At 41.8% G+C, this 12056-nt stretch overlaps 1 protein-coding gene across 3 annotated transcripts; it reads left to right on the top strand.

Annotated features, from left to right (window-relative positions):
* Positions 1-179: 179 nt before the first annotated feature.
* NSDHL (NAD(P) dependent 3-beta-hydroxysteroid dehydrogenase NSDHL) lies at positions 180-10569 on the top strand. Of its 3 annotated transcripts, none has more exons than XM_003208389.5 (8): positions 180-275; positions 1747-1797; positions 3591-3752; positions 4656-4802; positions 6191-6319; positions 7065-7207; positions 9081-9183; positions 9546-10569. In XM_003208389.5, exons 2-8 carry the CDS (start codon positions 1777-1779, stop codon positions 9879-9881), a joined length of 1041 nt encoding a protein of 346 aa, XP_003208437.1. In that variant the 5' UTR covers positions 180-275; positions 1747-1776; the 3' UTR covers positions 9882-10569. The 3 variants fall into 3 exon arrangements, with proteins under 3 accessions (XP_003208437.1, XP_010713612.1, XP_019473772.1); XM_010715310.4 differs by having other exon boundaries at positions 209-298; XM_019618227.3 differs by lacking the exons at positions 180-275; positions 1747-1797 and adding an exon at positions 1835-2108.
* Positions 10570-12056: the final 1487 nt, after the last annotated feature.

Raw genomic sequence — 12056 nt, 5'->3', positions numbered from 1 at the left:
GCAAGTGGTTGGGGCGGATCCAAGAGGCAGTCGGACCTCTCTGCCTTTCGTCAACGCGGTTGGCCGAAGTGAGAAGGGCGAGCGGCCAATCAGTGAGCGATAACTGCCTGGCGCGATGCTCGGCCCAGGGCTCGCGGGAGGGAAAGAGGGGAGCTTTTGCGCGGTGGGCGGGGCTTTGAGAAAGAACCTGCGCTGATTGGTGGAAGGGGAGAAGGGGCGGAGTCGGGCGATTGCTGTGAGGGGAGCTGAGGAGGGGGTGAGGGCGGTGCGGTGAGGTGAGGAGGAATCGCGGTCGGAGGTGCGGGAAAAGCCGCGGAAGGGGCGGCTGAGGGGTGTGAGGGAGGGTGGGGTCACATGGAGGCGAGATTGAGAGGAATCTCTGGGATGGGGATGAAGGAACTGAAGGGAAACCGGAGGCAAAGCGGCTCCTCAGTGGCGCTGAGCGGTGGGACCTGCCTTGAGGGGAGGGGGCGGGGAGGGGCAGCTGGAGGTGAATCTCCTCGTGCCTGGTTTTCCCAGCCCATGTGGTGTTCCTGGCTGGGCAGGCACCAGTCCTGCTTTCTTGTTTTCCTCGTCACCTCGGAGAGCTTTTCAGAGAACAAAAAAAAGACCAGTGAGCTGCGTGACTTCTTAAGTGAGCTAATTCAATAGAGCTGTTCTCATAGAGCTGTAGGACGGCTGGGGTTGGAAGGAACCTTAATCATCGAATTCCAAACCCTTTCCATTGGCGGGGTTGCCAGCAGTTCAGGCTGCCCAGGGCCCATCCGACTTGGCTGTGTGCCCTCTAGGGATGGGGCAACCACAGCTGCTTGTTTTCCTGCTGGCTCCGTGCTCACAGGTGTGGTACTGCGATGGCAGCGCTGCTGTAGCTCTTCCTGAGTCGGTCAGGTGAGGTGGGTCAGGGCACGCTGAGCAGCCCAGGTGGGGAATGATTAACCCAGCATCCACCTCCGTGTGCAGGCTGTAGGAGGCAGTGTGAGCCACCGCCACCGACTGAGAGTCAGGAGCACGGAGTCAGCCTCTGTAGCAGCAGTTGCCGTGCTTAATTTTTCTTTAAAAGTGACTGTAAAACCACCGGAAATCTTTGTGTAGCTCACTTCTGTGATGGAAGCAGATCTGGATAAGTATGTTATCTTCTTCTGCTTTTCTATAACACCCCATGTGGTAGGACCTCAGCCAATATTGGAGTTTTGTTTGCTATCACAGGGATAAAGATGTGTTTTAATGAAACTGGTGCCATCAGCAGTCTGTAGGGTAAGAACTTGGCAAATCTCAGCTCTCTTTGCAGGCGTTTGTTCCTTGCTGTGTGAGCATGGTGCTTCATTTCTGTTTTGCTATTCCAAACACCCTCAAGCAACTCTATTTTTGAAGAGGGAACTGCCAAAAAAAGAGTTGTTTGTGGTTTTGGAGTATAAATGTTTGGGTTTAAAGGAAGTGCATGAAGTTAATGCTAGCCAAATAAAAGGATGCCTTTGATATCAGGTGTATTTGATTTTATTGGATTTATGCCTTTGGAGAAAGCTGTTTGATGTCAGTATTAGCCTTGTGTTACTTGTCTACTTCAACAGGACCTGGAGATTTAGTTCACTTTTTAATATTTTTTCTTTAGTGTAATGGCTTTGCCTCAATTCTGTTAACTAGAAATTTGTTTTTAAAAAGTTGTGCTTGTGTTAATGACATGCTTAAGATGGCTGTTATATTGTAAATAAAATATTATTATTCTCCTTTTTTTTTTTTTTTTTTAAGAAATTAGATTAATACTAAAACATCTGAGAAATGGCCACACGCTTCAGATCGGTGAGTTGAGGACTTCCACCTTGCTGTGTGAAGATTTGTCTGATAGGAAGGTGTTTTCATAGATAAGCCTTCTGTAACCAGGTGAAATGAAGCTGCTTCTGCATTAAGGCCTGCTACAAAGCTATTGCTGGTGGAAAAGTGATTTACCAAGGGATGTATTTGCTGCCATTACATTCCAGAGAGACCCAAGTGATACTTCAATTCCCTAAAAACCTCAGGGACTTTGGCAGGGCTGCCAAATCAATTGGAATGGAGATCTTGCATGTCAGAATCATTCTGATGTATCTTAACTGTCCTGTATTCTCATGCAGGTAAGGGCCTGGATGAGGTCCCTGAGGTCAACCAGACTGTTGTAACCTCATTCTACCATTATTACACTGACTGCAGGAGGTTTTAATATCCAAGGAATAACACTTTGCTTCCCTTAGAGGGCAGGTTGGGCCCTACATCAGAAGTCTGGTTTGATAAGCTGTACTGTTATGTTACCTGTGTTTCTTGTTTATAGGAAAATTTCTACATTCTGGACCACTTTCTCGCTTTTTCTTCTGAGACACAAGTAAAACCAATGGATCTCAAATATTTAGGAAACAAACAGAAACACACCGAACAAGAAAAAAAATCACTGTAGCATTGTGTTAGAGTGCATGAACAGCCTGTTGTATCTTTGTAGTGCAATGTTAATTAGATATTACCTTAGGAAATGAGCTCATGTAGCCTGAGTTTGTGTTGGGAGAAAATTGTGATGCTGCTGCATAGCCAGCCAGAGGGCGTCATCCTGCCACTGTTTAAAACTTTGAGCACTGTGTGCAGTTTTGGTGTGTTGATTTCACAAAGAACATGCTAGAATGAGAAGGGATGCAAGCAAGGGCAAGCTAAGGACATTGACAAAAAGAAGCAACTGCCTTTTGAGGAGGGGCTGAACAGACAGAGGGGACTGCAGAGGGGAAGGGTGTAACTGAGTTCATGAAATCAAGAGGTGGATGAGCAAAGCAAATGCAGACATGTTGTAATGGAGCAATGCAAGGAGCTGGGACTCCTTGAAAGTCTTGGACTTGGTTAGGCTTCCTATGTCATCTCTGGTTTTGATGATTGTAGGAGAAGAGTCCAGTACCAGATATATAGTTGGTCCAACCCAGTGGAACTTAAATTTATATTTTTAATGCTTTTAAGCAGTCTCTGCTTTGCATGCACAGTTCCAAGTAGCTGGTTATGTCTTACTTAATTGCTCAGTTTCACTAAGCTTCTCTTATATCTGTTGTGCGGTTGAATCTTTGTTGAACAGTATAGTACTTGGGAACTTCCAAACAACTGTTGTCTTTGTGTGGTTTCACTGGGTTAAAATTTCTTCCAGAAAAACTGCCAAGGTAGGTCTTTGCATAACAACAAAAGGGAGCAAATCTATTTCCAACAAAAACAGAACAGTCCTTGTACGAAAACTTCCTCAATCATTGCCTAAATGTTCTGTGATGGTGGTCAAGTCAGCAGAGTCATTCCAGTGAGCAGACCAGAATCTGTTAATTAGTGACTTCAGCCATTGAATTAAAAAGCATTTAAAATAAATGAAGAACTAATGACTAAATGAGGAGGATAAGCTTTGCCTTAACCTGATTGCTTTCATGGCTTGGAGGAGACTAAGTTCCTTATGCTTTGAAAATGGCTTTGTCCTTCCTAGCTGTAATGTTACTGTTTTGTTACCTGTGTTGTGTGGCTGGAGTTCTGTGTGCTTTACATTAGGGTGCTGCTGATGTACATCTGTTTGCTGTAATGCTTTTTTTCTCCCTGTCCCTTTGCAGGCTGGTAAGAAATGTACAGTGATCGGTGGCTCCGGATTCTTAGGCCAGCACATGGTAGAGAAGCTGCTGGACAAGGGTTACTCAGTCAATGTGTTTGATATTCAGAAGAGATTTGACAATGACAAAGTGCAGTTTTTCCTGGGAGACCTTTGCAACAAAGAGGTACAGACAACTGAAAATTGTGTAGATGGGAAGGATGCTGTTTGTACTGATGTCCTTACAAACAGACAAGCAAGCCTTATTTGAAACATTAAGTGGCCTGCAGGCATCTGAAAGGGTACATGTGTGCATCTCCCAGTGTTTCCTGGTGAAGCTGGTAGCCTCATCTAGAACACTTAAATATACCCAATGTCTGCTGTAAGTGGAAAGGAACAGAACTTGTTTGTGGATTAAAGTTTGCATTACTGTTAGCTCAGATAGACAGCCTAGTTGCTGCCACTGTTAGTAATTGCATGTAGGCACTCTCCTTGCTAACCTCCACTGCAAGAGAATGGCAGAATGCATTATTCCACACAGTTAAGATGCAGTAAGGTGCTTTGCCTTAAGTCATGCATGTGAGCCCAGGCATAAGCATTTGTATGCAATGTGGAGAGAGCTCTCTGTGCCAGCATGAGTTATCATGTCTCAGACTGTAAGGCAGTCACCTCGAAGACAGACAGTGCCATGGGGTACTGTTGGCTGTTAAATGTATTGCATGCAGATTTTTCCACTCCTCTCCCCCAGTAATTTTGAGTCTCATGCCTGCACTTGAGGTTGTTGTATGTGGTTAAACTTTGATAGCCTCCAGGTCTCAGAAAGTTCCCAGGCTCTTGTCTGGAAAGAAAAGATGTTGTAGTGCTTTTTTTTTTTTTTTTTTTTTTTTTTTCCCCACCTAACAAGAAAGGTGCTGTGAAGACCAGTAAGGCTAATCCTATTCCAGCTGCTTGCCATTATGGAAGGAACTTGGCTTGAAATTTAGCAATTTTGTTTTCGTGAGAAAAAGAACTGTGCTTTTTTTTTTTTTTCTTGAGTAGTCACTGTTGCTGTTGTTTCACTGCTATCTTGAGCAACATATCTTCTTCTTAGGCCTTACTCCCAGCTTTACAAGATGTTTCAGTAGCATTTCATTGTGCATCGCCAGCACCTTCAAGTGACAACAGGGAGTTATTTTATAAGGTGAATTTTACGGGAACCAAAGCAGTCATTGAAGCCTGCAAAGAAGCTGGAGTGCAGGTAAGGATAGAAAGGTTTGTGAAGCATGTAAATTGTTCATGTGAATTTGTGACTTCTGAACCATAGAGCAGTTTCAGTCTGGTTTGGTAGAAGGGAAAAGGGCTCAGATATTGAATTCCTACCTGTTTTGTGGAAGTTAATTGTAGGAGAGCAAGACTCTGTCCTTAGCATCTAATATAAGCTCAGTCTGTATTTGTCCCAGGAAGCCTATGCATTGCAATTTCCCTTACTGTATGAAGAGTATCCATTAAAATTTGTTTTATCAGACATTTCGGGAATCCCTTAAGGGAGAACTGGCAAGTGGATTCTTTCATGCCTTAATGAGGGGGACAGCTCTAAAGGTAGCTTTTCCTGCAGTGGAATTATTCACGGCATCTATTACTTACGTGAATTCACTGAGATCTAATGAAAAGGAACGCATTTGTGGTACAGTCTTAGTGTAAATTGGTTTAGAAAGTCATTTACACACAAATGAAAAAAGAAACCAGGCTGTTCAAGGTAAACTCTTTATCTTGGTATGTTATGATATCACAAGTCTATAGTCTAACTCGCACCATGTTGTCAAGCACAATGTCTGAAAAGATCCCTTACTCTGGGCAGAGATGATGCATCCAAAATGTTTTGTACATCGTCCATTCACAAATACAGACCTGATAATGTTTAGAATTAAATAATATTTAGGACTCCTAGCCCACAGTGGTTTGGCTTGTTTATTTTTTTAATTTTTGCTCCTCCTCTTTGAGTTGTAAGCTGTTGTAGGGAATGGGCTGTGCAGTGTTTACCTTCTGGCTTAGTCTAGATTCTGTCAGAGCAAGAAGTCCTGTTGGAACTTGCTGGATCTAGTTATCTTTCCATTAAAATGTAGATCTTGTTTAAAACCACATGTTTCTGATTATCCAAATATGTCACTGGATTTCTGTTTGGAAACTGAGGGCCCATTTTTAGCCAACAAAAACATCCTGGCTAATAATTCTTTCTTTTGTTGTAATCTGGCATGAGATTGTTATCTTAAAAATGAGCAAATATATCTTAAAAACATTCACTGGATGTTAAATACTGAACTCATTGCTTGTTAAATACTAAAATATGCCCAGCCAAGTAGATGCTGTGATTTTTTTTTTCTGAGAGATGTTTCCCGACTGACTGGTTACTCTGGAGGCATGAAATATTTCCACTTTCTTCAGGAAGCAGTAAATGATGTTATGGAGTCCCATTAAACAAGTGAAGAGTTTTCTTACCTGGTTTTAGATCATCTGCTAGCCTATGTTTTTGTAGACATAGTTTATTCTTCATAGATACACTTGATTATTATTGTCCTTACTCAACTTTCGTAAGTTACTTTTTTGTCTTAAGCTTTAAACTGCGGTTTTCTTTCACATGCATTGCAGAAACTGGTGTTGACTAGCAGTGCCAGTGTTGTTTTTGAGGGGACAGACATAAAAAATGGAACAGAAGACCTCCCTTATGCAAAAAAACCTATCGACTATTACACAGAGACAAAGATCCTACAGGAGAAGGTATTCATCACCAGCTGGTTAACACTATTATTTTCCATACTAAAAAGTGCCCTTTTAGAAGTAGTCCTCTTATGTTGAGTGTTAGCCCTTAAGAATTTTTCGTATTTGAAAAGAGCTTAGTTAAAAACAGTGTAAAAACATCTGTTCATTCACAAGCATAATCACTTTGCTGTAGAGTGGACTAACGATGTGGAAGCTTGTGAGTAACAGAGCTAGCCCAATATTCTTCTAATTACATCTTTATTTTGGGTGAATGGGTAAAAGTATTCAGTATTTATTTGCATGTGGTGTTCTTGAACAGCTGTATAAAATCAGTAGAACACTTTGTTTGGAAACTCCAAGTAAAATTAAATCTATGTAGCACTTGGTGCTCTCAGGAAAAAGGGATCACACTCCTAACTGCCATCAACAAGGCCCATGATAAAAGTTTTCCATTAATTGACAAGACAAATTAGATTGTTCAATGCCCTTCTTCTCTAACATCTGGAAAATTTCTCTGTCTTCATGGGGTTGAATGAGAGTTCCTTCCCTTTGCCTGTCAATTCATTAAGTGTTCAGTAATGAAAAAGGATTTCTCTTTTTCTCGAGAAAGAGATTAAAAAAGAGGAAGGATCATATGTAAAGGTATGGATGGATAGTAATTCTTCCCAAGATGATGAGTGAATACCCCATCTGCTCTAATGTTGCAATATAATGTTGGGTTATATTACTAACATGTATTTTTCCAAACTTTTCTTTACTTAAGGAAGTGCTGAGTGCAAATGACCCAGACAACAACTTCTTCACTACTGCTATTCGCCCTCATGGAATATTTGGCCCTAGAGACCCTCAGCTGGTTCCCATCCTCATCCAAGCAGCTAAGAGTGGCAAAATGAAGTTCATAATTGGGTGAGCAAGGCTTAGTCACTTTTTAGCTTCTATTAAACTGTTTTGGAAGGGAGGTAGTACTAAGTCAGAAGCAGTGCTATTGCGTGGAATGATCTTCTGATATAAGAATAGGATAATTCATGATAATATGTAAGTCGGGACCCTTGTCCTGAAGTGTTCAATGTCAGAGAAGGCAGGATTTAACATTCTGCTCTAGCAGTATCTCTTTTGGCAACTGCAACATATTTCTGGGAGGAAAAAAATGTAAGTTTCTGTAACTTTTCACCTGTGAGGCAGGATTCTTCTTTCATAGCCCTCTTGTGCTAGGGACTCATGCACTCAGATGAGGAAGAGTTTTTGCAAGAAGTGTATCAGTAGGAAAAGCAAACATAGCTTGCACTTTCTTTGCACAGTCTAAAGGCTTTTCTTTTTAATCAGAGTGCTCAGATTGCTTTCTGTTAACTAATGTACACTGGTGTTTGAGGATCTTGTGTGTATGACAGTGTTCTTTGATCTTCATGTCATGAATATTAGGTGCTTGCCTTGCTGTTAAGCCTTGCACGGCTTCCAGTGGACCACTGAAATGTTAGAGTAAGAAATAGTTCATGCTGCTCCTAAGGAGTTTTTTAAATTTGTATTACGGTCTTGAAAAGAAATGTGCTCTTCAATTTATAATAGATTTTTATTGCATGCAGGAAGCTGTTCGTGTACATACCCACGTGAATGAGTATGCTTAGGATAAGAGAAAGAAAGGGAATGGGGCTGTTTTTCTGTTCTTCTTCTTCTTTATAGTTCACTTCTAGACTAATCTCCCAAATTGATCTGTGAATGGCAAATCTAAATAAACTTGACCTTTTTGCTTTGTCTCCGCTTCGTTCCAGCTCAAACATGCTTTCTTCAGTTGAGTTTCCCTACTCCTATAAAGACCTGCATATCCCTTCCAGGAAAGCAAATAGCCATTCATCCATGAAAGTTGAAAGTGAAAAGTATTAATTCTCAGAATGTTGGATTGCAGCAATGTTGTTTTTGTCCAAATGAGTGTGGTGATGGTTTTGCAACAAACCATTTGTTTGATTTAGCTGGGTTCTTGAAAGTGGTATGCACATCTATTTTTCTGTAGCTGTGTAAAAGTGGATTTAATACAGTGGGTTGAAACTCTTTCAACTGTTTTGGACTGAATTTGGCTTACTAAGTAAGTTAAAATTTCATGAGCCAAGAAATTCATAATTGAAAGTTTGTCCTCAAGTGACTTTTTGTGTGCTGCTTACCACTGTTCTGCTTCTGTGGATCACTGTGCTGATTCTGGGATCTGTAGGATCTGCAGCAGGCTTAAATAGGGTACTATTATGGGAATATAAGCTTTCTGGGGCTCTTAAAAAGAGTTGAGATAGTATCTTTTCTTCTGCCTCAAAATGAGGGGTGTTTTGTATCAGAGGACCTGACGTTTTGACACAACACAGGGAGAAGAGGAATCAGATTGACCTTCTAATGTTTAAAGAGAAATTAACTTTATACATGTGTGATAGGACAAGGTAGAATGGTTTTAAACTAAAGGAGAGAAGATTTAGTTTAGATGTCAGGAGAAGTTTTTCACTGAGTGGTGAGGTGCTGGAAAAGGTTGATCAGAGGTTGTGGAAGCCCCATCGATGCCTGGAGGTAGGTTGATAAGGGCCAGGTTGGCTGGGGCCCTGGCAACCTGATCTAGTACTTCATCTAGCAGTTGGCAACCCTGCAGCAGAGGTGTTGGAACTTGGTTTGAAGGGATGTCAAGGATCACCCAAGTCATTCTATGAGATACGTATATATACATAGGTTGTGTGAAAGTCCTTTTGCTGCAAGTAGATTTTTCAGCCTGGATCGCCTTAGGGCCAACCTCTTCCTTTAATCTGTGCAGGGATGGGAAGAACTTGGTAGATTTTACCTATGTGGAAAATGTGGTCCATGGTCATATCCTGGCTGCAGAACACCTTCAGAAGGACTCTCCTGTGTGTGGGAAGGTAAGGAAAATGCATGTGTAAGAAACATAGTTACTTAGCTTTTGTGTAGTCGAGTAGAATAACAGAAATACTAACCGATTTTCATAGCACTGTCATGTTCTGGGCATGCTTTAATGTGTTTGCATTGTGTTGTCATTCAGTTTAACCATTTGTGAATATCCTAACCTCTGGAATGTCAGAAGTAGCTGGCTTTCAGAGCAAAGAAGGGATTCACTGCTTTTCAGCTGGAGGTGGTTGGTGAAAAGTAGTTTCTATTGAAAACATGTTTGCAGTCGAGAGAGATGCCAGCCTTCTGGGTGTGAACATGAGCTGGGCCATTTGCACAAACCATTTTTTATCTGACTTTTTGTCTTGTCTTTCAGGCATTTCATATCACAAATGATGAACCAATCCCTTTCTGGGCTTTCATGTCCCGTATCTTGACTGGCTTGAACTACGATGCACCCAAGTACTATATTCCTTACTGGCTGGCTTATTACCTGGCCGTGTTCTTGTCTCTAGTGCTGTGGCTATTAAGTCCACTGGTGACCATCAAGCCCACTTTTACCCCCATGCGGGTAGCATTAGCTGGAACATTTCACTACTATAGCTGCGAGCGGGCCAAGAGGGACATGGGCTACAAGCCAGTGGTCAGCTTGGATGAAGCAATAGACAGGACTCTCCAGAGTTACCCCCACCTATGTCGCGCTAAGGCCTGAGAAGTCCTGGATGAATTTCATTTCTACTTGATTTTCTTAATTGTTTTGACGTCTTAACGTGAGCACTGAAGCAAATTCCACTAATTCTGTGAAGCTGAGTTTTCAGGAGTCATTCCTCCTCATCACTATTATCAAAACAAATTTCTCTGGGTTGGAAAAAACTTCATGTAGTAGCTGTGCTAACAGTTCTTTCTTCTGATGTGATTTGTTGTTCCAAAGCAGCTGCCTAACCCTAAGGACTATGAATTAACACCTTGCTGTGTCCTCTTCAGTCCCAGCCCCATGCATCAGCATTCCTTCATCTTTCCTCTCCACCCTTGTCCTCTGTTTTGTTGCTCTGGTGATAACAGCCAACTCCTATAACTACAGATCCATTGATGAAATACTTCACAACTGATTACTCTCTGTGGCTTGGCTTTTTCAGTGCAAGAGTGATGAAATAGAGACTCACATCAAAAAGGATCTCTGCCACCATTTTTTCTTTTTAAACTGTTGAGATTGACTTTATTCTGGGACTGCTTTTAGATCTCACTGTGATTGATGGGTTGATTTGGTCTCTTACTGAGGAATTGGTAGGAACCCTGAGAAAAGGCATATTGGGCTTCTTGTAAGGAAGCATGAGCCTTTACTTCTACTGGAGCTTGGTTCTATTCAAAAAGAATACAAATAAAATAAGAGAAATTCCTAACTTTGTGTTCCATCTTTGAAAGGGCAGATCCTATTCTGAGCATCTCAGCACAGACTGTTTGAATTATTCCCTTTGTGGGGGGGAGGAAATCTTTGCTGTGGCCATTGTCAGTCAGCACATTTTACCATAGTTTACTTGCTTCCATAAGAAAATGATATTGATTGGAGGATCTATTGCACAAGGCTCTCATCTTGTCAACCACATTATTGTTGGTAATGGGTATTGTGTTACATCGACCCTTCAGAACATGGAAAATTCTTCCATAAGAAAATGATTCTAATACTAGGTTCACTGAACTGTTTAGTTTGCCACTTATATAAGGTTTAGTTTACTCCACAATCTTGCTAAGTGCTTTGGTAGCTTTTTTTTTTTTTTGTAAATGAGGAGCTTATGTTGGGGTTGGAACTTCCCAAATCTCAGAACTGTGGGAAGTGTCTCACTGTGTATTCATAATTGTGCCTAGCTCAGTGAGCCTTGACCTCATCTGAGAGCTCAGTATGCTGCCAGAGTCCCATAGAAATTAGTGGGTCTTTTTAAAGTTTCTGGTTATCTTACGGCTAGTTTTACTGATGTTTTTCTTATTTGATCTTGAAGTAAATACCCAGTTATTTTGATCACCTCACACAATTCATATTTGCACTGGTCAAACACATTGGCTATTTTTTCCCTAGAACATAGGGTTAAATATTTAAAGGTTGAGTTCCAGGATGCAATTCTTAAGCAGAGTTTCTCCCACTACCCCCCTCCCAACAGTGCCAACTAAAAGATACCAATTGAATCTGCTTATATCCCACCTTCACAATCACTGGGAGACATGCTGCCTTCAAGTATCGAGTTACCCCCTGTGTGATACATCAGTGTCCTGCCACAAATTTGCTGCTAATGTGAAGACCCTTTCTTTCCTCACTGTTTTAGTGATGTAACAGACTATGGGTGCCCCATCCATATCTACGCAGTTTATGCCATATAAAAAGACATAATGGTGAAACCACACCTAGCTGAGAGTCATGGCTTTATTCCCAGGCTTTATAAAACACCAGGCATCTCACCTTAAAGGACTGGTAAGGACTGAAGTTTGTTTGTGCTCCTCTGGAGCTGGGCCTGTTTCCAGGTTTAGTAATGCGGTCAGCTGATGTTAAGCTTTTAAATCACTGCTGGAAGAGTGGCCTTGGGAAAATGGGCAGTTCAGTTGTACCTCTGCCACATGCAGTAGAAGTAGCTGATGGTTTCAAACTGGTAAGTACAAAAAGCCTTGAGGGCAGAGATGGCGCGGAAGAGGTGGACGTGCTGCTGTTTGGACTTACGGGGCTTTTGGTCTCCGCTGTGGGGTAGGGATGGCCATACTCACCCAGTAGAGGTGGAAGAATAGAGTTGTGCTAAAGGGGAAGGGGCATGTACTGACTACTTCTCAAAAATAAACTGGTAAACACAGCTTGGCCTCTAGATGGCGGTTCCCAGCTAGAGCTGCTCAACTGCTTCTAACACTA

This window comes from Meleagris gallopavo, chromosome 9, assembly GCF_905368555.1.
Source record: "Meleagris gallopavo chromosome 9, MGAL_WU_HG_1.1, whole genome shotgun sequence".
Taxonomy (NCBI): Eukaryota; Metazoa; Chordata; class Aves; order Galliformes; family Phasianidae; genus Meleagris; species Meleagris gallopavo.
This window is presented reverse-complemented; position numbering and strand designations above follow the sequence as displayed.

Bases quoted from the DNA above. Each gene is read 5' to 3' on its own strand.
- NSDHL (XM_003208389.5), top strand. From the start codon at position 1,777: ATGGCCACACGCTTCAGATCG. The intron at 3,753-4,655 runs GTACAGACAACT...TCTTCTTCTTAG, and splicing joins GAGACCTTTGCAACAAAGAG to GCCTTACTCCCAGCTTTACA. The intron at 7,208-9,080 runs GTGAGCAAGGCT...TAATCTGTGCAG, and splicing joins AAAATGAAGTTCATAATTGG to GGATGGGAAGAACTTGGTAG.